This window comes from Brachyhypopomus gauderio, chromosome 13 (genome assembly GCF_052324685.1).
Source record: "Brachyhypopomus gauderio isolate BG-103 chromosome 13, BGAUD_0.2, whole genome shotgun sequence".
In the NCBI taxonomy this organism is placed as follows: Eukaryota; Metazoa; Chordata; class Actinopteri; order Gymnotiformes; family Hypopomidae; genus Brachyhypopomus; species Brachyhypopomus gauderio.
Genome location: NC_135223.1, coordinates 5054670 through 5080111, shown reverse-complemented (window position 1 = coordinate 5080111; position 25442 = coordinate 5054670). Strand labels below are relative to the sequence as shown.

General features: G+C 45.8%; 1 protein-coding gene across 3 annotated transcripts in view; it reads right to left on the bottom strand.

The window, feature by feature from the left end:
• The window catches only part of dnah5 (dynein, axonemal, heavy chain 5), a 92944-nt gene that overhangs the window by 46352 nt on the left and 21150 nt on the right, over positions 1 to 25442 (bottom strand). For all 3 annotated transcript variants that reach the window (XM_076970439.1, XM_076970440.1, XM_076970441.1), the window contains 24 exons: positions 24815 to 25016; positions 24068 to 24303; positions 23388 to 23606; positions 23094 to 23156; positions 22669 to 22907; positions 20601 to 20841; positions 17836 to 18035; positions 17138 to 17291; positions 16754 to 16917; positions 15931 to 16087; positions 15523 to 15735; positions 14836 to 15060; positions 13795 to 13967; positions 13032 to 13210; positions 11349 to 11536; positions 10495 to 10689; positions 9526 to 9660; positions 9042 to 9149; positions 8374 to 8527; positions 8094 to 8240; positions 6674 to 6915; positions 3487 to 3663; positions 1577 to 1781; positions 105 to 247 (listed from right to left, as the gene is read on the bottom strand). In XM_076970439.1, coding sequence (XP_076826554.1) covers positions 105 to 247; positions 1577 to 1781; positions 3487 to 3663; positions 6674 to 6915; positions 8094 to 8240; positions 8374 to 8527; positions 9042 to 9149; positions 9526 to 9660; positions 10495 to 10689; positions 11349 to 11536; positions 13032 to 13210; positions 13795 to 13967; positions 14836 to 15060; positions 15523 to 15735; positions 15931 to 16087; positions 16754 to 16917; positions 17138 to 17291; positions 17836 to 18035; positions 20601 to 20841; positions 22669 to 22907; positions 23094 to 23156; positions 23388 to 23606; positions 24068 to 24303; positions 24815 to 25016 — 4359 coding nt within the window. The remainder of the gene's footprint in view (positions 1 to 104; positions 248 to 1576; positions 1782 to 3486; positions 3664 to 6673; positions 6916 to 8093; positions 8241 to 8373; positions 8528 to 9041; positions 9150 to 9525; positions 9661 to 10494; positions 10690 to 11348; positions 11537 to 13031; positions 13211 to 13794; positions 13968 to 14835; positions 15061 to 15522; positions 15736 to 15930; positions 16088 to 16753; positions 16918 to 17137; positions 17292 to 17835; positions 18036 to 20600; positions 20842 to 22668; positions 22908 to 23093; positions 23157 to 23387; positions 23607 to 24067; positions 24304 to 24814; positions 25017 to 25442) is intronic.

Genomic DNA, 25442 nt, shown 5'->3' with positions numbered 1-25442 from the left:
GATCATGAAATGGACAAATTTGCCATGTGACAAATGCTAGTGTTCACAGAATATTTAAACACATGGAAATTCTCTATGGCATCTTGGTCTCATTTTTGGTTTACCTTGCCCTGTTTGGCGATGGTCTGGATGAGGAAGTCTGTGCGTACGTTGTCCACATTGGGCACCAGTATAGAGCTATACACAGGAGTGTAGTCTGTAGGGTAAATGTACTCCTCCACCCGGGAGCTCCAGTGAACCCACTGACCTGCATGCAATCAACAAGATCCTACATACAATCAACAAGATCCTACATGCAAACAAGATCCTACATACAAACAACAAGATCCTACATACAAACAAGATCCTGCGTGTAATCAACAAGATCCTACATGTAATCAACAAGATCCTACATGCAAACAAGATCCTACATGCAAACAAGATCCTGCGTGTAATCAACAAGATCCTACATACAAACAAGATCCTACATGTAATCAACAAGATCCTACATACAAACAACAAGATCCTACATGCAAGCAACAAGATCCTACATACAAACAAGATCCTACATGTAATCAAAAAGATCCTACATACAAACAACAAGATCCTACACGCAATCAACAAGTTCCCAGGTTCAAACTAGGAGTTGAAATCAACAGCTCAGAAACCTCAGCTTTAATAGTGCAAATACAGATTCACAGCACAAGTGCTTTGACCATTTGTAGTTCAGCTCATAGTACAGAGTGCTATAAAATCAGCCGGTCCATAAAACCAAAGAACCAAGAAACCAGGAAGCAATGAGTTTACCGACCCAAAGCGAGAAGAAGTCCCCACTGTCAGCACTCCCAGCACTCCCAGCCCACGCTCTGATTAACCAATCAGTCCAAAACCAGCCGAGACTGAGGTCTAAACGCCGCTGACTCGGCCACCTCCCGCTGGGCTGCAGAGTGTCGGGCTGACACCACAAACCACTTCTCACTGTGGGCTCATGTGAGAAGCACTCCTTTTCTCACGCTCGTCTCTCCTGGGGCTCCCCCCTGCCACCCACCCATGAGACCAAGAGCATTCAGAGCGGCTTTTACGATCGAACGGGCAGAACGTGGCAGGGGGGCACGAGCAGACAGCAGGTACGGAGAAACCCAGATTCCGAAGGGAGGGAAGAAAACATGGAGCGAGAGATCCACGCACAAAGTTCTGAACACTGACTTAAATTCTGGAGAGAATAGAAGAAAATCTATTACAAACAGGTATGGTGAAGAGCAGAGAGCGTGAGGAGGCAGTGGGATGATTTCTACGGCCTCTCAGCTAAAACTCAACATGAAAAAGAAAAAAAGATCATCCCTCATGCTGTTTTTTGTGATGAAGTACTCGGCAGAGCATGAAAAGAGAGAGAAAGTAGACACAGACCAAGAAAAAGAAGCAGAAAATAGGAAAAGCAAAGAGAGCAAGAGAGAGAGGGAGAGAGAATGACAGAGAGGGAGGAGAGAGAGAGGGAGAGAAAAGGACAGAGAGAGAGGGAGCGAGGAAAGGACACCAGAAAGAAAGAGCAAGACAAAAGCCCACGAAGCAAATGCGGGCGTGCGGTTGTGGTCCGCACCGTCACTGGTGACATGGTAGTCGAACATGGTGTCCTCGCTGTCGGACGGGATGTCTGGCAGGTCCAGATGGATGTTGTCATGGCGACGGAGCCAGCTCTCCATCTTCTTTCGATCGTGAAGCTCCAGCACGGCCCCCACGCTCCACATGAGGGCGAAGACATAAAGGCGCTCCATGTGCTGAGGGGACACCTCTCCAGCTTGCTCCTGTGGACACACCACCCAGCCCCATCAGTCACCAGCACAAACAAGTGTGACTGAATGGCTGCTCAGGCCGGCTGTGGGTTTCAGTGTGGAAACAACCCATTAGACCAACCCTGTTATATTGAGTCAGCTTAGAAAAACTCCACATTGAAACATCGCATATTTCAAGCAAGAATCGTTGGATTTTCTGATAATCTGTATATATTTGAATGCATAAACAAATTTGAAATCAGCCATCAGGCCCCAAGATGGCCGTCAGCCCCAGACCCGATCACAGATTCCTATAGGCGGAGGGATCTCCCATGGAAACGGCTGGGTGAGCCGCCGAACAACCGAAGAACATAACAAGTGTTTCCAAAAAAGCCAGCGAAGAAAGGACAGGCAGATGGCTCCTCCCACCAGGGACTCGTTCAAGCAACTGATGAGGCAAACACTGACCCCTCCCACCAGGCAGTCAGTCATGGCTCGAGTCACCCACTGACAGCAGTTACATTAGAAGATGTAATCATTGTTTTCGTGCCCTTATTTCAAACCTGTCCTCCTGCATGAATCTCACAACGGGCACATATGCGCTCGACATGTATGCTTAGTGTGGATGACTATGAGTAACGTTGCATTAGGCAGCCAATCGGACCCTGCAGACCACAGACCTGAACCATCAACTTGCAAGCGCTAGCCTGGCAAGATTCGGGACGTTGTCATGTTGTCATGGTTCCAGCCTGCTGTCATACAAAACCTGCTGTCACTTGCATGACTAACCATTTGAAATATGTTGTCATTGCCGTCATCCTTGCCAGCTTGCTTCTAAGACAGTCGCTGACACGTAATCACTATCACGCTTAATATTTACACAGATTTTGTTTCTGTAATCTTGTTACGGGGCTGATGAGTCGGTTGGAAGCTCAAGAACATTCTTCAATACGTGGACTACGTCGCGTAAAAAGACAGAAGGCAAAGTGAGTGTGCATTCTCTCGCACAAACAATCCCACATGATGTCCCCTGGTAACACAGTGAAACAGAATTCACAGTGAAGCTACAAATTCCTTTAGCCTTTCATTTAGTCGTGTTCGGTGTCATTGTTAAATCATGAGAACATATGAACTTCATGAAGGCTGACAAAGATGTCATGCTCAGACTCTGGTGTCATGAACCCCAGTATCATAACCACACTATATCAAAACCTGGGAGGACCCCTCCGTGCTGACAGGTGCAGTTCTACCGGGCCTACTCCGGTTCTGACTGAGTGTGGTGGAACGTGGGGGGCGTGACTCGAGTCTTCGAGCGTATCAGGAGTGACTGTGATGCCCTGTGACATGGACCGCTCATCTAATTTCTAGACAGATAGGGGCGATGAATGTCAACAGTAAAGACATATCACAGAAAAGGAGATAAAGACAGGAGGTTTAAACCAACGGGGGAGGCACTACCCTCTTTAATGCATCTAGAAATCTTAATATATGGTGCCATTTGGTTTGAAGGTATTATGATTTCTTATGCTTTAACTCTATTTATGTTTGTCCCAGTTGTCTGGAAATCCACAGAAAATACACATAATTTATCTCCAAAAGGCAGGAGCATAACATTTAACTTTGGGTCCCATCTGCGCTAGGATTGAGCATAATCCAGAACATTTGGGACCAGAACGTTCTGTATCGTAGCAGGATGGAGTGTGCGGGCGACTGGGCGTGTGGGGACGGGATGGTGCACCTTGGGTGGGATCAGCCCCTGTAGCATCTTGGTGGACTGCATGATGATGAAGGCCTCCAGCATGGCCATCTTATGGTCCAGGGCCTGGACACTGAAGCGGTAGATCTCAGGGAAAGAGCACGTGAAGAGATCCCGCAGAAGCTCAGCCTCCTGGGTGGGGCGAGTCCTCAGCCAACTCTACACACACACACACACACACACACACACACACACACACACAGATAACTCTGTTACCACATTTGGACAATGTGATTCTGAACTGCTAAAAGAGTAAACTTACATTCTCAGAACAAAACTTTCAACCGCCATAATTCATTTTGTGAGTGAATCATGCCTTTTGCAAAATCTTTAACAATATTCACCTACTAGGCAGTTTTCAGACCTGATTCTGCCATTTGCAAAACTCTAACCACATTCTCTCTGTCAAAAACACATACTGCACCATGGTGCACTTTTATGAAAAATGACACACACAGGACTGAAAGGTTAAATACGACTGACACACTGTTTTCGCTGTTACCTGTTACAGGTGAAAACTGTACACGTGTCCAAACAGTGACTGAGGTTGAACCCAGTATGTTAACACACTAAACGCACATGGTATGGCTTAGCAGGGCTGTGACATTAACAACAGAAGACGGTTTCGTGTCAGAGGTGCTGGATGAGGAAGAGGAGGTCGAGGAGGAAGAACAAGAGTTGTCATAGCAGATAAAATGAGAACACCAATCATAGATCACTCTAAATAGGAGCAGACAGGAGTAAACACACTCTGTGTCCTCCATAATCAGGACATTTAGAGAAGAAAACAGGTACTGTAATATGTGTGATATAACAGGTACCGTAATATGCATAATATAACAGGTACCGTAATATGCGTTTCACACCTGAGTAAACAGTAAACATATACAGTAAGGTGGTTCAGTTCACTACCCTTCCAGTATTGTAGATAAGTAAGATGATAAAGAGAATGAGAGGAAACGTGTCAATGCAATATTACAGCATGTTTACCTCTAACACTGTAAAAATGACCTCCATTTGTAGAACTGAACATGTGCTCACTACAATGGGAGAATCTCATCGTTGATATGGTCTGACGAAATGATGCAATTTGACAGTGTGAAATGCAGCAGTGGGTTATTGAAGACACAGACTCCCTCCTGCACAGCAGGCAGACACAGACGAAACAAGCCCAGCGAGTTCTATGTGAGCGCATTGTGGAGAGAGCAGAAGACCAACAGTATAAAATACGTTTAGTCCAGTTCCACCACCGAGCAGACATGATGAAAAGAGCCCATGTCTACAAGCAGGAAGCATGCTGGCCTGTTTTCACTGTACCGAGAACGTTTGAAGTCTGGTCCTTGGACCGTATCTACACCATATCTACACCATATCTACACTTCATGTCTACACCATATCAACACCATATCTGCACTTCATGTCTACACTATATCTACACTATATCTACACTATATCTACACCATATTCACACCATATCTACACAATATCCACACAATATCTACACTCCATATCTACATCATATCCACACCACATCTACTCCATATCTACACCATATCTACACCATATCTACACCATATCCACACCATATCTACACTCCATATCTACACCGTATCTTCACTCCATAACTACACCCTATCAATAGCGTATCTACACCCTATCCACAAGCTGTCCATACCCTAACCATATGCAATCTAAACCCTATTCACACCCTATCCACACCATATCTACACCATATCCACTCCGTATCCACACCATATCTACACCATATCCACACCGTATCTACACCATATCTTCACCGTATCTATACCATACCTACACCATGTCTACACCATACCTACACCATGTCTACACCATATCCACCCCATGTCTACACCATGTCTACACCATATCGACACCATGTCTACACCATGTCTACACCATACCTACACCATATCTACACCATGTCTACACCATACCTACACCATGTCTACACCATATCCACACCATGTCTACACCATATCTACACCATATCCACACCATGTCTACACCATGTCTACACCATATCCACACCATATCTACACCATATCCACACCATGTCTACACCATATCCACACCATATCTACACCATATCCACACCATGTCTACACCATGTCTACACCATATCCACACCATATCTACACCATCTCTACACCATATCTACACCATATCCACACCATGTCTACACCATATCCACACCATATCTACACCATCTCTACACCATATCTACACCATATCCACACCATGTCTACACCATATCCACACCATATCTACACCATCTCTACACCATATCTACACCATGTCTACACCATATCTACACCACATCTACACCATGTCTACACCATATCCACACCATATCTACATCATCTCTACACCATATCTACACCATATCTACACCATATCTACACCACATCTACACCATGTCTACACCATATCCATCCTAACAATCATCTGTTCATCTACACCCGTCCCTCTGTCCTTCCCGTCCATCCTCCATCTCTTCATCTATCATGTTCATCCTTTATCCATTCCCTAGCCAGCATTACACCCCCTCTCCATCTCTCTATCTCTCCATCTTTCCTCCAATCCAAACCTCAGAACATAGGAGCACATTCACACTCTTACGTTCTGGAAATTCATCCGTTTCTTTTCCACATACTCATGCACATCTCAAAGTCTAACACACACACACACACACACACACACACACACACACACATTAGTCTCCTACCACTAGTCTACTGGTCCCACTCTACTAAGATGAGTAGGGTAGGCCTTCAGATACAATTCATCATGTGGGCTCGTTCAGAGCTTGAGGGTCGTCACGGCAATGGGAGGCTATAAATTCTGCGGCATGACAACAGACCTGTCCGTCTCCTGGGTCCTAAGTGGAGTCCTGTTAAGTCTCCTGGAGCTACATTAAAGAACACACTTTGGTATGGTGTGTGATTCTGAATATGCAAAATCTTCCATCTGCACACTCATAGCAAAATGCATTACAATTACATTATAATACATTTATATGTATAATGAATGCAAATCTAATTCAATATTAATTGAGATTTTTTGCTTTGTATGTTCCTGTATCAGGGCTTACATTCCTCTTTTCTGGTATTTTTACAGTACCAGACGTTTTTATTCCATTCTCTCTCACCTCCAGAATTGGGCTCCAGCTCAGTACCGAGGAGCTCATGTAGACCATCCCGTTGCGGGACACGGTGGCGGGCGAGGCGTTGTCGATGTTGTGCGGCTCGAAGACCACCTTGCAGTTGGGGCCCATGGGAATGCGGTCGCCATTGGCGAGTGTCAACGTGCGGTTGTCATCCAGCACTGAGTTGAGGTTCTCGATCCATATGGCGTCCACCGGGCCATCCAGCACGATCCAGATGTGTTCTCCTGCGCAGGGCCAAGCAGGCGAATCACGGGGAGGATTTAAAAAAGAAAGAAGGATTCAGGATGTTTTTGAGAGTTTTAGTAATTAAACATTGGGTACAAAAATGATGTAAGAGGATGACAAAGAGAAAGAGAGAGAGAGAAAAAGAGAGAGAAAGAGAGAGAGAGAGAGGAGAGGGAGAGAGAGAAGGAGAGGCAGAAAGAGAAAGGGAACAGAAAGAAAGAAACAGAAAAACAGGAAAAGAGACAGAGAGAGACAACGTAGAACAGCAAGAACACAGAAGAGGAAGCAAAACAAATCAAAACATCTCTGTTTTGGTTATTATTTCTATTATGAGACCATCACATGAAGGGCCTGGAGGAGAATGCAGGCCAGTAGCAGACAGTAGAAATGCTAATGCAGACAGTAGCATTTATGAATCCCACTGATGGCCCAAAGTGCATTTAGCAGCATAATTAACACCAAAGCTTGGCGTAACATCCACCAGCACAGTGTATATTTAGACGGAGGGCGTTTAGTCTACGGAGACTTCATGCCACATGCTGCTTCTTCACATCTTGGAACACCCTCTTCCCAGACTCCCCGCTGGGCCGCAGGTTCTGTTGTGATGAAGGGGTCGGGTGCGAGGAGACGGGAAGTGGCCGAGTTGAGAGCAGCGGTCTCTGGGGAGCAGCGCCAGATGCGTCTGGACAACCGTGGCTCCTTCGGAGACGAGCAGTTCCGACTGGAGCTCCAGATCTTTTTGTTGTGTTTGGTGGGGTTTGTTTTTGAAGGGGGGGACAGGTGGGGGAGGGGCAGCAACACCTCTCTTCTGCTGATGTCATTTCTGAAGAGCTTTGAAGATCTCTAGCAGTCTTCCCTGAGCTAAACCAACTGGTAATCTAACCACATAGGCCGGGTCACTGGGACACACCGCACTCTGGCTGTGGAAGCAGGTTTGCATTTTAGTTCAACCCTTCATCGCTATGAGACTGAACGGAAAGATTTAATGACACCGTTTGTAAAGCTTTTACTGGCCTCTGGCTATTCTATATGGTCTGTGAAAAATCATATTTAGGCAGAATATGACTGAAAGGTGAAGAAGTGATTATCTGTGCCTCTGTGCTATCTGTGCAAGCTCAAACACACACACACACACACACACACACACACACACACACACACACACACATACACACACCTTTTTTAGCCCTCAGGGTCTTTCTCCAGAGAGTGGAGAAAATGCCATCAGTCCAGTCATTGGTTGCTACATCAAGCCTCCCGAACATCTGGGGTGCTGTGATGGACTTGGGGTTCATTCGCATCTCCCGGTGAGGCTGCCCACAGTCTGCACACACACACACACACACACACACACACACACACACACACACACACACACACACACACACACACACAAAGATTGGTCATTATCTGTGTGCCAATCTAACAGTATAGGATACACAGATAATCAAACCCACCAGTCATGGCTTTCATTAGCGTGTGGATGCATGTGGTCTTCCCTGCTCCGCTGGGTCCTAGTGCCATCATTCCGTGCCGCACTCTCTGGGTCTCAAAGAGTTGGATCACTTTCAGCCTCCAAGGAGGATGGTTAATCAGACCAGCTTCTGTGACCTGGACACACACACACACACATACATACATACAAACACACACACACACACATACACAAATGCACATGCAACATCATGCTGTCCATGATCTCTACAATCGAACTCCAGCTCCCATGATGCATCAGGAAACCACCAGATGTTCATCTCTGGGATACTGGTATAGTTTCAGTTTTTTCTGCATTTATTCTGCATTTATACCTTTTGATATTGCTTTGACTTTCTCATCTCCAAGTACCTAAATCACAAACCCTGATCCACAAGCAGCTGAATTCTATTCAGACATCACACAGAAGTACATAAACACATAAATTGTAACTTCTGTCTAAAGTGATTAAAAGAAATCATATTAGAAAATGAAACCTGAAACAGGGTAAACCTAAAACAGATATTCAGTTTCTACTGGATCTCAGATCATGAAACCTAATGGCACATTTATTTACAGTATTTTCTTTATTAGACTATGGCATGACAAGATCTTTCCCATAGCGACAGTGTAAACGTTTCACAGTCCGTACCTGAGCGTCTATGGCCGCCTCCAGCTGGGGGTATCCGGCCTTGTCCAGCTGGATTCCAGGGAAGAGATCTTCGATCAAGCTGAGGAAGAGCGGCTCGTCTTCATCAATCTTGCAGGAGAAAGACACAGAGAACAACATGGATCAAATGTTGCGATGAGAGCCGATATGCTGGCAGGGTGATGGATGACCCGGAGGCAGGCAAATGAGGCAAATGAGGAGACCTCGGAGGAGATCACGCCGCCTCGGAGGAGATCGCTCTGCTTTGGAGCAGATCACTCCACCTCGGAGGAGATCACAGTTTTGAAGGTAAAGCTTCCTCACGCAAGCCGTAATAAAGCTATAAATCAGCCCGAGGAAGCGGGGACAGATCCCAGAAGGGGACAGCTAGCATTGCAGCGTCTGTTTCTTGACCCTAGCGTATTTCGGTTCGCCTCCGTGCTGCGGTTAAAATGCCCCAAACCCCAGGAGACAGCGGGACGCTTACGAGTTTGGACAGGTTCATGTCTCGCAGCACCCTCATGACGATGGTCGACTCCGTGTCGCTGGGATTGGCTCGTTTGGCAGCGCCGAGTGTCCTCAAGACAGACAGGATGTTCCTGAGGCCAAAGTCATAGTGGACCTGAGGGAACCCAGACAGCACACAGCACAATAACTCCACTGTGAAGACAAACCAAGCAAAAGCACATTACAGAGCACCGGAACAATGGGGTAAACATCCTGCACAGTGAATGTATTATGCGTGCATTTGTGACGATCCGTGCACTGCACCTGCTTAAGCTTACAAATCAGCTTAAACAACTGTTCAAGAAAAGAGCTGTATCTTAAAAATCAAACGATTTCAAATGGTGGCAATGGACGTGGTAATGTAGACGTGGTAATGTGGACATGGTAACGTAGACATGGTAATGTGGATGTGGTAATGTGGACGTGGTAACGTGGACGTGGTAACATGGACATGGTAATGTAGACGTGATAACGTGGACGTGGTAATGTAGACGTGGTAACGTGGACGTGGTAATGTGGACGTGGTAATGTGGACGTAGTAACGTAGACTTGGTAATGTGAATGTGGTAACGTAGACGCGGTAATGTGGACGTGGTAATGTAGACATGGTAATGTGGATGTGGTAACGTAGACGTGGTAACGTAGACGTGGTAACGTGGACGTGGTAACGTGGACGTGGTAACGTAGACGTGGTAATGTGGACATGGTAACGTAGACGTAGTAATGTGGACGTGGTAACGTAGACATGGTAATGTAGATGTGGTAACGTAGACGTGGTAACGTAGACATGGTAATGTGGATGTGGTAACGTAGACGTGGTAACGTAGACGTGGTAACGTGGACGTGGTAACGTAGACGTGGTAATGTGGACGTGGTAACGTAGACGTAGTAATGTGGACATGGTAACGTAGACGTGGTAATGTGGATGTAGTAACGTAAATGGCCTGACCTGCTTGGAGAGTTGCTCCTCACACAGCTTGTACAGGGTGAAGAACTTTCTGGCGAGTTCGATGTTATCGATGAAGCCACAGCTGGCCAGCTTGACACGGATGATGATCTGTCGGTCGGGAACCATCATGGCCACAGAGCGGAAGTTGATCTTGAGGTTCTCCGGGAGCTCCTGACGGCCTGCGTACCCAGGGTTCTACACAGACCAACCAAACCACATGCTGGGAAGGCTACAGGTAAGAAAAATCTTGAGTAGCACAGAAGGAATCCGGAAAAACTGAGCACAATATACATAATAATGTACATAATATACGGAACAATCTCTGCCAAGTACAGTGTGTGTGTGTGTGTGTGTGTGTGTGTGTGTGTGTGTGTGTGTGTGTGTGTAGACATTAGGTCCAGTACAGTTCCATCTAACCTCTTCCTGTTTGTCACACATTTCTTGTGTTCTTGAGGGTTGAGGGCTAAATTACACCATGAATAACAAGCCTCTCAGAATAACACAGGTGGAATAAATAGATATGATAATTACTTGTGCCGAGCTATATTTGATTCCTTTAGGAGTGCTTGAACAGCTTTTGTGTCCTGGTGAGCAGCTGGGAAATTTTACCCCTGACCCCCCTCCCATGATGCAATTCTCACCACCTGTGTTTTCCATGTGGTGACGATCTCTCTGCCTCACACGACTCACAGGGAATAAAAACACTAATTTATAAATAATGAAATAGGGTTGAGAGGGTCCGAAAAGACCATACATAAAATTAGCCTACACAGAGCAAACATCATTACTGACTGGCAAACGTGCCTGGATCTGGGACAGGGGTTTGGGGGTGGTTTGGGGGGGCAGGGTCTCACCATGGTGAGGAAGATGCCGAACTCTGGGTTCATCTCCACCGTGTCTCCATCGGTGAAGACGAAGGCTTTGCGTCGTTCCTTTTTGCAGGTCAGCACGGTGGCGATCTGCTGTGCGGCCACGGAGAGCACGGGGAGGTCGATGCGGTTGAACTCGTCAAAGCAGCCCCAGGAGCCCGACTGAGCAAGACCTGTGACAAAACACGATCAAAAAACCGCTGCCAACCACAGAGGACACCTGCCACTGAGAACAGCAGCCAGAGAATACCCGCTACAGAGAACACCCGCCACAGAGAAAAGCAGCCAGAAAACACCCACCACAGAGAACAGCCGCCACACTGAACACCCGCCACACTGAACACCCGCCACAGAGAACATCCACCACAGAGAACACCCACTACAGAGAACACCCGCCACACTGAACACCCGCCACAGAGAACACCCGCCACACTGAACACCCGCTACAGAGAACACCCGCCACAGAGAACACCCGCCACAGAGAACACCCGCCACACTGAACACCCGCCACAGAGAACACCCGCCACACTGAACACCCGCTACAGAGAACACCCGTCACACTGAACACCCACTACAGAGAACACCCGCCACACTGAACGCCCGCCACAGAGAACACCTGCCACAGAGAACACCCGCCACACTGAACACCCACCACTAAGAACAGCCACCACAGAGAACACCCGCCACAGAGAACAGCCGCTACAGAGAACACCCGCCACAGAGAACAACCGTTACAGAGAACACCCACCACAGAGAACACCCGCCACACTGAACACCCACCACTGAGAACACCCGCCACTGAGAACACCCGCCACAGAGAACACCCGCCACACTGAACACCCGCCACAGAGAACACCCGCCACACTGAACACCCGCCACACTGAACACCCGCCACACTGAACACCCGCTACAGAGAACACCCGTCACACTGAACGCCCACTACAGAGAACACCCGCCACACTGAACACCCACCACTAAGAACAGCCACCACAGAGAACACCCGCCACAGAGAACAGCCGCTACAGAGAACACCCGCCACAGAGAACAACCGTTACAGAGAACACCCACCACAGAGAACACCCGCCACACTGAACACCCACCACTGAGAACATCCGCCACAGAGAACACCCGCCACAGAGAACACCCGCCACACTGAACACCCGCCACAGAGAACACCCGCCACAGAGAACACCCGCCACACTGAACACCCGCCACAGAGAACACCCGCCACAGAGAACACCCGCCACAGAGAACACCCGCCACAGAGAACACCCGCCACACTGAACACCCGCCACACTGAACACCCGCCACACTGAACACCCGCCACACTGAACACCCGCCACACTGAACACCCACCACTGAGAACATCCACCACAAAGAACACCCGCCACAGAGAACACCCACCACACTGAACACCCGCCACACTGAACACCCACCACAGAAAACAACCGCTACAGAGAACACCTGCTACAGAGAACAGCTGCCACTGGCCTATATTTAGTGCTGCAGAGTTACGGTTGCTTCCCGTTCTTGTAGATAGGCATGATGATGACAGTCAAGCAGGACAGTTGATTATATGAGTAAAAAACTGAAGTGAAGACATGGAAGTAGAATAAAAGACTGATATAAACAAAAACAAATGCTTGATAACCATTTAGCATTTCTTACCTTTGAATATTCTTCCCAGGCCTCGGAAATCCATCTGGTCCGAGCAGTTGAAGACCACCACGTACTTCCCCAGGCAGCGTCCCATGTCTTTGATGGTCTCCGTCTTTCCTGTTCCTGCAGGTCCTGCTGGGGCCCCCCCCATGCTCATCCCCAGGGCCTGGGCCAGGGTAATGTAGCACCTGAGCCGGAATAAAACCACACTACTGACTCCACAGCATGTCTATGGAGTTACGATCACGCAGGCAGTGTGCATGTTAACAGAGTCATCTACTCATCAGAGTGCATGTTTTTGGTAGCCTGCCAATATTGCAATCTTTCCAACCATTATGCTTCTGACTTACTTGGGGGGAAAATATGCAGAACTGATTTTAATTCATGGCAAAGTAAACTGACTTTGAATTTGCCATGAAGTTCATGGCAACAATGTCACCGAAGCAGGTCTGGGATTGTGGTGAAGAGAAGCAGGTCTGGGTTGGGGGTGAAGAGAAGCAGGTCTAGGATTAAGGTGAATAGAAGCAGGTCTGGGATTGTGGTGAATAGAAGCAGGTCTGGGATTGTGGTGAATAGAAGCAGGTCTGGGATGGGGTGAAGAGAAGCAGGTCTGGGATGGAGGTGAAGAGAAGCAGGTCTGGTATTATGGTAAAGAGAAGCAGGTCTGGGATGGTCTGGGATGGAGGTGAAGAGAAGCAGGTCTGGGATTATGGTAAAGAGAAGCAGGTCTGGGATGGGGGTGAAGAGAAGCAGGCGCTGGTTCCAGGGTCACCTGTCTGTAAGTGGCGTGATGACCAGCCTATCGGTGCAGCCCAGGAACTCGTTCTGATACACGAAGCCCACATCCGTGATGTTGATGGCCATCTTGTCCGAGTCCTCATTAAAGTAGAAGCGGCACTGCTTCAGCCATTCAAAGTCCGCAGGGCTTTTCACGTGCAAACGACACTGGGTGGGGACGAAAGGGACGAGACGCTGAACAGAACTTTAGAGGAAATGAGCTGGAGATGTTACCAACCATGAAAACCAGTGGCGGCCCAGTTACGGCTGGAGCCAATGACGATGTCACTGCTTTCATTTACTTTAGATGTTACAGCAATACTCAGGGGTTTTGACTCTGTTTCACAAATTAGTGCTTCTGTGTAAATTCATCAATTATATGAACTGTGCACAGTTAGTATGCAAGCAGGAAAAACATATTTGTATTATAAAAATCCAAAAATGATATACAATCCCACAGAAAAAAATCATGTGCGCAGAGTAAGAGGAGAATAGTGAAATGCAACAGTGAAAAACGAATTTCTTTGTGAGATTTGGAAGTCGATTATGAAAGAGCAGGAGACTCTTTTGACTCCCGCAGCAGAGTCTGCGCAAGATGAAATTTACATAGCTCAGAACAGCAAATATGGCTTCAGTTCATAACGTTGAGAAGCACTGCCATGTCATATTTGAAATGGGACATGGGGTAATTCAGTTGGCAGTAGCTAGCTAGAATGCTTTTTAGCTATTATACAGCTATAAAAACAAACGTCTCTTTGGCAAAGGTTTTGAAGTTTCTGGGAGCCCACTGTTCAAGCCATTTCTTATTCACACAGACCCTCCAGCTGGCCAATGGAAGCAGTGGTGTGCAGAGCCGCTATGGGAGCAACAGAGTGAGGACAAACTTGACAGAGAATCCAGAATCTTTGTCATTCATATCTAATGCTGTATATAAATAATCCCAACGCATTCTGTACTTCAAAACCTGCTGCGCTGAATTTCGTGCGTCTGGATGAGTTCCCATAAAAACCCTGTGGTTTCTGCTATTTTCACTCACCAAGTCATCAAATATGTCCCTCTGATGCACATGAATGGTGATGAGGGTTTCGTATTTGGTCCGTTCCACCGTGCTCAGGTCTTTTGTGGTCATGTCAATGAGGGTATTGAGGAGCTCCAGGAAGGACTGGTTGGTTTGGGTCATGATCCTGCGGTCAAAGCGAGCATTGACTAAGGCCTCTTCAGAGTCCCTCGTCCAGATCATCTGGATGCCAAGCAGACCCACCTATGCCACAGAAGGGACATGAGCTGTTTAACATGACTTGAAAATGAATGACTAGTGCTTGTGCATCTGTGGGGAATGGATGTATTCTACTTCCTCTCATTTCACTCCCACTTATTTAAAATGTATTTTTTGCAGAGTTACTGAAGTTGAGAATCTTTAGTCACTCCAACACTTAAAGGCAGTTTGTTGAAAAAAACTTTTATAATGAAAGTTATCAGTGCCAACACAAGCTCATTGTTTGATAAATGATACCATTAAAATGTTTGCAATTATTCTACGATACCTCACTTACCCAAACACGCACTATTTACATTTACCATTCCTTTAATTAGTGAAGGCAATGTTAGTTTTAGTTGACCACACAACTTGCAGTTGTCTTGAAAAATGCTGAATGGGAATTTGAGCCAGAAATTATGTTTATTCTAATGATGTCAGTGTGTTGGTGGGCGTGTCCCGGTGTACCTGAGCAGGAAAAGACTCCAGGAAGTGAATAAGCTGGAAGGTGGAGTCTTGAATGGCCAGAGACGCCTGACGAATGATGAGGTGCAAAGACCTCTGGGACTCCTTCAGGAGGGCATTCAACCAGACCTCCACATTACCCTCAGCTGTGACTGGTCTGTCCAGATCCACAGTTTCCCCCTCACGTGATGACATGGACAGGATCCGGTCGTATATCTTTGACAGATGTATACAGCACGATTCAATATTTCAAATATCAATGCCTGGTTTTGTAGAATGTAGCAAAACTGTGGCCAGATCATCCCAGTGTTACTCCAATAATTTGGTGTGTTTAGAAACGTATGAAATTTGGGTCAACAAACAATGCATATGTTGATGAAGGAAAAATGATGACACTTATAATGGAATTACCTTATCGTGAAAGTGAACGGATTTGAGATTGTCAAAGACGTTGAGCAGATGAGCCTGGATGGTGTGAGAGTCCGACGCCTGGCCTAGGATCTCCAGCAGAGCTGGATCTGACACGAAGAAGAAACGTGGGAAGAGCAGCCGCTTCTTCTCCAGGTACCTTAGTTATCACAGCCAACATATGTTAGGAATAAAACAATTTTAATTTATATTTATATATACACACCACACAGCAAGTCCTCGCTTAACGACGAGTCTGGTTAACAATGGATCGGAGTTATGACCGACTTTTTTTTTCCCATGCGGTGCCCGGAGGAGTGGTGGCAGCAGAGTGGAATGTTGATGTAGTGTTGTGGAGTGTTGTGTACGATAAGCTGAGGCAGCACAGCCTCCACCGCAGCCCATTTCAGCAACGCGATCGCTCTTTCTCATGCTGTACGCACGCACGAGAACATTGTTAGTTTTTTTTCTATACTGTATTTACGATCAAAGCATATATAAATCTAGGGTCATGCTTTACGACTTTTCAGTCTCTAACCCCGTCGTTAAGCGGGGACTCACTGTATATATGTATGTATGTATATATATATATATATGTATATATATATATATATATATATATATATATATATATATATATATATATATATATATATATATATATATATATATAAAATAATAATAAAAAATAATATTCTTTTTTCGACTTGGAATTTAAGCTTCAACAAACATGTCCACAGAGCAAAGCCATGGGAAAAAGCTGACTGCAGGGTGGGAGACATACCCCATGAGACATACCCCATTAGACATACCCCGTGAGACATACCCCGTGAGAGACTTCTGGCAAATCTCCAGCTGTTCAAGGAGATGAGGTAGGAGCTGGCCCATGGTCTCGTCCCCCACACAGGACTGGATTACGTTGGGCATCTCATGGGCTCGGGTCATGATCTTCACCCAGGATTTATCGATGTTTGAGAAGCGCTTAGCTTCCTGGAGGGGTAAAACAAGCTCGGATTAACCCATGAGCCAGAATGATTCACAAAAGTATTTGAATGGTCTTTGGGTGGTGGCCAAGTGCCATTCCAAGATTCCCTTTGACCTATTACATGGCCTTCAGGTTGTTCAATGTTTTTCAGTTGGCTTTTTCAGCCTGAACCTGCCTGACATGCAAGCGTTGAAATATATTAGAAACAGTGGAGGAACTTGGTACCTTAGGAAGCTGTTTGGCTATGTCTCCACCTACAAATACAGCCTCCAGGTAGATCCAGAGATTCTGCACAGTCATCCAGTTCTCAATGATGTCTGTGGTGTTGGACAAATTTTGGACCCACTTCTGGATCTGAGCCTTGAATGGAGTGTTATACCTACAGAAACAGTATTTATTGTGAAAGTTATTCAGTGTCATTTTCAATTCAAATGTGATTTTTTACCAAGTAGTTGGAAATTCATAATTCATGAAATTTATATTTAAATATACTGGGACACTTATATAGTTTTGTTATTGAATACAGTGGTGTATTGGTGACTGTATTGCTGTGTTTGTTGTTACCAAAGTCATGATGGATTAAAAATATCTGATGCAGCCCTAGTTTGTGCAGTAATGTTTCCTGCTCTTCAGTACTGGAGTATTGGAGTATTGGAGCAGGGGATTCCTAAGCTATCAAATGATATCTGTTTCACATAAATATCTACTATAAATATATAGTCAGGATGAAGATCTTCAGTAAAAATATCAGAATTAGTCTCTGCAGCCCAGCAGATCTACTGGAACTACACTCCACAAGGTGGCAGATTTTCAGTAGTAGGGTTGGAGTGCAGAGTGAAAGATCTCCAGGAACAGGGCTGGAACTGAAACATGCAGAATGAAAACCTCTCCGGTGATGGTACTGGTGTCCACTGCTGCTCTACCTGTTGCTCATGAGAGAGCCCAGGACCATGAGGCTGTCCTCCATGTTGCTGATGATCTCAGATGTGCTGTCCCCACGCAGTAGCAGTTCACCACGAGTCTTGAACTGGGCGAAGGTGAACGTCCTGTAGTCCCACTCAGCTATTACCTGCTTCAGCTTCTGCTCGATGTCCCGCTCCTTCACAGCACTGATGCAGATGTCCTGTTGCAACACATAAGCAGCATGACGTCTCCAAAAGAGAAGCTGAAAGAGAAATTCTATGTAAACTTGGCAGAGCTGCATAGAATTTGCCAACATGTGAATGGACAAGACGTCTGAGGTCCTAGATTCCCATTTCAGGCCCTGGACTGCATAACCACTGCAGACACAATATTTTATTGGCATGCCTACAAAGTTGGGTGGAATTTCACATGGACTGTTCATTCAAACACAACATGCTAAAAGGACTGTTGACTGGACTACTCAGTCATGCTAATACAATAGGTAAAGTACACCAATAACCCTTAATATTATCAATACATCCCCAACCATTTGGAAATAGATGAAATTGCTCAAGAGTTGTTTAATTCTTGAACCATTTTACAGTAAGTGCTGCCAAGCTGCTGAGAGGTTTTGTGCTTTCATGGCCCTGAGCCTTGAACCCCATTTCCAGAAGAGCAGTGAGTTCCTCAAGGTTCTGTTTCTGGGCCTGTAGTGTTTACTTTTAAAACTACCACTCAGATAAATCATACAGACACATGACTTTCATTTTCATCAACATGCTGATAAAATCCAAATTTAATTTGGCACTAAAGCACCACTTGCCAACCCTAAACGTCTTTTCCATTTGATAAGAAAACACTGCATGACTGCTAATCTCCTAAAACCGCTAATCTCCTATAACTCAATCCCAACAGATGAGAACCTAGAATGGTGGTGTCAAAGACCAGCCTCCACAATATGGACAAATGGAAATCCATCACTTTTATTCTGTTTATTTCACTCCCAGTTAAGTACAGAATGTGGTTCAACGTTGACCTTCTGGGCTGCAAGTCCTTCCATAACTTGGCCCCAATTAACTTAGTGCAACCTTGCACACCTGCATAGTGTCTCTGATCTGCAAGCTCTGATCTCATCACCACCCATTGCACCGGACGGGGGCAGAACTCTTTCTCTCTAACTATCCGCTGCCACGATACTGTCATTATATTTAAAACCACTCCTAATACAAATCTGTGAAGACCTCCTCCGTCCTGTAATGTATTTGCTTTGATTTGATTTGTTATTCTTTGATTAATCCTATCACCTTGCCTTTGGCAAGTGCTTATGTGTTGGATTATTATTATTAATATTGCTGAATATGTTTTCAACCATCAGTTTATGTGATATTGTGATATGGGTTACTGTCACAGAACAGTCCCCCTGCCAGCCACCTCCATCAGCAGCGGCAGTATTACATGTAGTCCTGTTGTGACATTGTGTTTGTCCATCAGGTGGGCGGGGCGGGGAACCTGACACCTGAGGGTCGTTTGTCTGTCTATGTATGTCTTGTCTTTGTACCAGTTGACTGCTGGTTATTTTATCCTTAGTTTGGATTCGTTCACAGGTTTTGTGTTGATGCACTTTATTCATTAAATCCTCAGTTTTCCCTGAGACTGGCATGATCACTTCCTTATTTTTTGCACTCCCTCGCCTGTCACAGTTGCCCTATGAACAATATTTTCAACATTTACCCACCATCTGTGATATTTTTATTTGCTGTATTTGATGCCATCCTGTGCTGTATATTTTAAAAATATATTTATTTTACTATTTTACAAATTCTATTGCTTAGCCTTTAATGTAATTCATGTATCATTTGATGACTCCTAGTGAGCTGTGACATATGTATATACCTACACACACACACACACACACACACACACACACACACACACAATACCTACACACACACACACACACACATATATATATATATATATATCAGTGGGGAACCGTCAGGGCCCTCTACGCCCTCTCAGAGGGCCTAAAATATTCTTAAAACATTATATATATAATTATCCAATTTTATTTTATCTACTTACAGTTTTACAATCGACATCTAAACAATTACAAAAATATAAGCAAATAAAATATTCAACCGTGTCTATTCAATCTGTGTTGGAAGGTGAGGGGTTGAGTGGAAGCCTGTGAGCCTGTGTCTCCCCCTATCAGGACTGTGATGCCCGCTGTTCGTTTACAGAGGGCCTGGCAGTTATAATTCAACGCAATACCAGTTTCAAATGACAGTAAAATTGACCAATCATATCTTCCCTCTTAGTGGGCGGGCTTAACTGTATGATAATTTCCGCCCGCTGTGGCAACGCTAGCTGTCTTTACCCTACCGCCGCTAGCTAGTTTCGATTCGGCCCTTTGACGTCCTCATTTACATATTCCGCTTGCGAGAACCACGGAGCTGTGAAACCTTATTTTGTTTGGAAACTTATTTTGCTTAACAAGTTATCTAGTACAAATGTTATTTGAACGCACTACATGCGTTTCTAAAGCTATACTGTCGGTTTTTTCTTTATTCTTTAGTGCAGTTTATTAGGAGAGGAAAAAAAATCGGGGGGGGGGGGGGGGGTGTAGCGGGCCCAGGTTTAATGGTCACGGTTCGCTACTGATATATATATATATATATATATATATATATATATATATATATTACGACAGGACCTGTGACAGGTACGATATGATGGCACTGCTTCATTCTATTGGCTGCAGAATGAACTTTGACCTAAGACCCACTTCAATTTCCTCCTTGTACTTGAGGAGGGGAGCCTCCATGATGTTGCGCAGCTTGAAGGTGTCCGTCTCCACCTCGAAGGTGTGACCTGTGACCTCCGTGATCCTCTTCCAGTGGCGGGTCATCATGGCGCGGTTGGCCATCAGCTCCAGCAGGGGGCAGCATTCACTGAACTCATCGATGGTTTTTTTCAGGTCTAAAAAGGCCTGCCACTCTTTCAGGGCACGGGGCAGCTTGCGACATCTGCACAGAGGATGGAGGGAAACAGCTGGTTTTCAGCCCTTATTAATCAATCACCCTATAGTTATTTAAAAGTGAATCAGAAGAAGAGGTGCCAGGATAAGTGCTTGATGCATATTCACTGTGAGGGTTTTGTGGTGTAAATACTGTACATGTGTATGATAGAAAAATACATTTCACCTCTTAGAGCAATTATATGTTCAGTACCTCTGCATCTTATGCATTCTCTAACTTTTGTAACTTGGTTGTGTGTGGGGTCGATGGAGATGGATGGGGTTTGGTTGGGTGTGGGGTCGATGGAGATGGATGGGGTTTGGTTGTGTGTGGAGTCGATGGAGATGGATGGGGTTTGGTTGTGTGTGGGGTGATGGAGATGGATGGGGTTTGGTTGTGTGTGGGGTCGATGGAGATGGATGGGGTTTGGTTGTGTGTGGGGTGATGGAGATGGATGAGGTTTGGTTGTGTGTGGGGTCGATGGAGATGGATGGGGTTTGGTTGTGTGTGGGGTGATGGAGATGGATGGGGTTTGGTTGTGTGGGGTCGATGGAGATGGATGGGGTTTGGTTGTGTGTGGGGTGATGGAGATGGATGGGGTTTGGTTGTGTGTGGGGTCGATGGAGATGGATGGGGTTTGGTTGTGTGTGGGGTCGATGGAGATGGATGGGGTTTGGTTGTGTGTGGGGTGATGGAGATGGATGAGGTTTGGTTGTGTGTGGGGTCGATGGAGATGGATGGGGTTTGGTTGTGTGTGGGGTCGATGAAGATGGATGGGGTTTGGTTGTGTGTGGGGTGATGGAGATGGATGGGGTTTGGTTGTGTGTGGGGTCGATGGAGATGGATGGGGTTTGGTTGTGTGTGGGGTGATGGAGATGGATGGGGTTTGGTTGTGTGTGGGGTCGATGGAGATGGATGGGGTTTGGTTGTGTGGGGTCGATGGAGATGGATGGGGTTTGGTTGTGTGTGGGGTCGATGGAGATGGATGGGGTTTGGTTGTGTGGGGTCGATGGAGATGGATGGGGTTTGGTTGTGTGTGGGGTCGATGGAGATGGATGGGGTTTGGTTGTGTGTACAACAGTGGGGCCGATGGGAACTGTGTTCTGTGCTAACACAGAGCTTGGACTGTCTTTCACATCTAGTAGTGTAGAGATGCTCTAGACCAGGGGTCTCCAACCTTTTTGAAACTGGGAGCTACTTCTTGGATACCAATTATTGCGGAGGGCTATAAAGTTGTTGTTTATAGCTGTTATCACACATATCTGCAGGGTTAGAACACTTTCTCAACCAGTCGGATTGTGAACTAACTGTTGTATAATTGGCGAATAATCATTTAGTGTTAGAAGGGGAGGGACAACTGTGAATTTTGATTGGACATAAATTTAAGTAGATTTCTCGATGGGACCAATTAGATTTACAAATTTATATGTAATTCATTGGCCCTTTGGCGAGCTACTCGGAAAGGGGTGGCGAGCTACTGGTAGCTCGCGAGCGACGTGTTGGAGACCCCTGCTCTAGACATCTTATGCAAATGAGCCCTGCAGGTTACAAAATGGTGATTAAAATGTTCATGTCTGCTATTCATTCAGGATTGAAACCACACCAACAAAATCTGTTTGATTTACAAAATCCTTTTTTGATGAAGTGACTCCTGCCATTCCTGGATCTGACTTTCACTGTTGGTCTGTGACAAGCACCCAAGATTGAATATGTGTTAATAGAAGGCTGTCTGATTACTTCAACTTGAGCAGAGAAGGCTGTCTGATTACTTCAGCTTGAGTTCAGAATCTTTTCAGACAAAGAGTCTTCCATATTTCATACTTTTTCAACACTCACCGGGTTTGGAAGTCCATGAGTTCATTGTTGATTCTTTCAATGTGTACGTCAGCCCAAATAATGTCATAATAGCTGTTGACGGTATCAATGACATTGTTGTAGAGTCCGTAGAGCTTCTGAAGCAGAGAGAGCTGCTTCCTGATCTCCAGCAGCTGAGGATGCTGGGTAACTGGCAAACCAAAGAGATCCTCTCCCCCGGTGAAGGTGACGTATTTACGGTAGAGGTTGTCGAAGCGGTTCTGGAGCAAAGACATGGTTGATAACCTCGATTATCAACATGATCATTAAACATCATAATACGAGTTATGAGAGCACATACCAGTCTCATACTGCGAATACACTAAAACAAAGACTGAGTTCAGGCAGGTTCTTAAGCTTTTTTGGTCATGGAGAGCATGTCCACCAGTTGGGTCAGTGCACCGTACCTGAAACATGATGAGTCTGTCGCTTGCGTCCTGTGGCGCCAAGCCAAGCACCATTGGTCCGTCCTATGGACAACCACAACACTTTCACTTTGCAAGTTCTCCTGGTAGCAACACCAAGGTCATGAGATCAATTCCCAGAGAGCACGTTTACTGTCACCCTGATAAATATGTTACGCTGCTCTGGATAGAAGCATCGGCAAATTGTGAATTGATATTTGAGGCTTAAAATAGCAGAAACAGAAACGGCAGGAAGTGGAGAGCCTCCGTCTACGTGCTGGCCTCCAGGACGCTGACCTTATCGTAGTCCTGGTAGAACTGAGCACAGTCGTTGACGAAGGTCTGCACGTTTGCGATCAGCTCCCCCCTGAAGGCGGGCTGCAGGGAGATCAGCTCGTTCTGCACGTCGGCACTTCGCGCTAGAAGCTTCTCCCACGCGTAACGCAGCGTGTCCACTTTCTCCATCTCCTCCTTGGCCACCAAGAGTTCAAACTTATGGAGCATGGCGTAGGACTCCTGCCGAGACAAACAAACCAGGCCATCAAAAACGGCAGAAGAACATGCTGGTGTGAGAACATGCTGGTGTGAGGACATGCTGGTGTGCTATAGAAACCCCATGAAGAGCTTCAGTTTTGAACTCGTTTTGGAGACCTTATATATCTTCTATGTTTTGAGTTATTACTGAAGTAGCTGAAGGCAATTAAAAAGTTCTTCAATACAATTTGTAACACAAACTCTATCTTCACTGGGTGCTGGACTTATTTCTCCAGAAAAATCCTCATCTTCTGTCCCAGATAAGTGTTATTCTGAAACTAAACAGGGGTCAAAGAGCCATGAAGTGATCCACTAAAGATATTATAAATATAATTTGCATATTTTAATATTTCCATTAATTATAGGAAAATGCAGTAAAATGTTGGTCAAAATCAGTAAAAACATGACCTTTCCACTTCTGGGATTATCACAGTTTTGTTTACCTCAATGGGCCCCACTTGGAAGTCTATGGAGATCTGATGTTCCCTAATCTCTTTGAGTGCTGCCATGGCAAGGCGAATGTCATCCAGGTCTTTGATCTGCCGGTTCAGCTTCTTGCTCGTCTCATCCACAAATGAGAAGATCTGCTCCATCTCAGTGCGGAACTTTTTATTGCAGTGACGACCAAACTCCACCATCCAGCTCTTAGTCTCAGCAGTGAGGGCCAGTTTCAGATCAGCTGATTAAAGGGGACAAGACTCACTTTCACACTGAGACTATTTTACAGTGTTCAAACCTCCACTGAGTAACATAAAGCATGAAAAACTGAATGATTATTACTTCCTTCCTGGTATAATCACCCTAAAATCAACATTATAAAGATGTTAGAGGTATTTTCCAAATGGAGTAGTGACCAGGAGTGACCAGGATGTAGTGACCAGGAGGGGCTGCATTAAGGTCTACATCAAACAAAGAGATGCCCTATGTTTCAAGATTACTTTCTCCCGGTTGCATTATTGTGGCTTTTAAAAACGGGCACAGCACTTGAAATGGAGGAGAGGGAGTGCTCACTGTGACAGGATTAGGGCTGAGTCATGTCTCGAGACATCCATCCATCTATCCATCTTTCCATCCATCCATCCATGCATCCATCCATCCATCCAGCCAGCCAGCCAGCCAGGCAGACAGACAGGCAGACAGACAGGCAGGCAGGCAGACAGACAGGCAGGCAGACAGGCAGGAACGCTTACCAGTATAGAGTGCCAGGGCTCCCACAGTGATAAACTCAGGCTCTGCATTGATCTGGCACTCCAGGTCCTTGTAGTAGAGGATCTGAGACTCAAACTCCGACAGCAGAGGGTTGTCCTGGCTCAGCCCGAGGGTGGCGCCGTCCCGGTCCTTCCTCCAGATGTTCTGGTATCGGCTGAAGCGGTCCAGGGCGCTCATCACCTCCTGTGATGGGACGAGAGTTATTCCTGTCCAGCTCTTTAGCACAGACGCAGAGCAGAAATCAGAAACCAAACTAATTAAAGCACAGTGAACTAAATGCCTCCAGGGACATTAAAAGTGTTCAAGCCTTTCAGACCCTTTTCTTTTTGTCTTCTACAGGCTTCCAGGGACAATGATCGCTAGAAATATTGCTGAGTTTATTAACGAAATAGTTCAACATTGTAAATGTGAAAAATCGAAAGCTGTTAAAATGTGTGATCAGAACTGCCAAGCTTGGACACTGATCTCTGCAGTGTGGACACTGGTCTCTGCAGTGTGGTCATTGATCTCTGCAGTGTGGACACTGATCTCTGCAGTGTGGACACTGATCTCTGCAGTGTGGACACTGGTCTCTGCAGTGTGGACACTGGTCTCTGCAGTGTGGACACT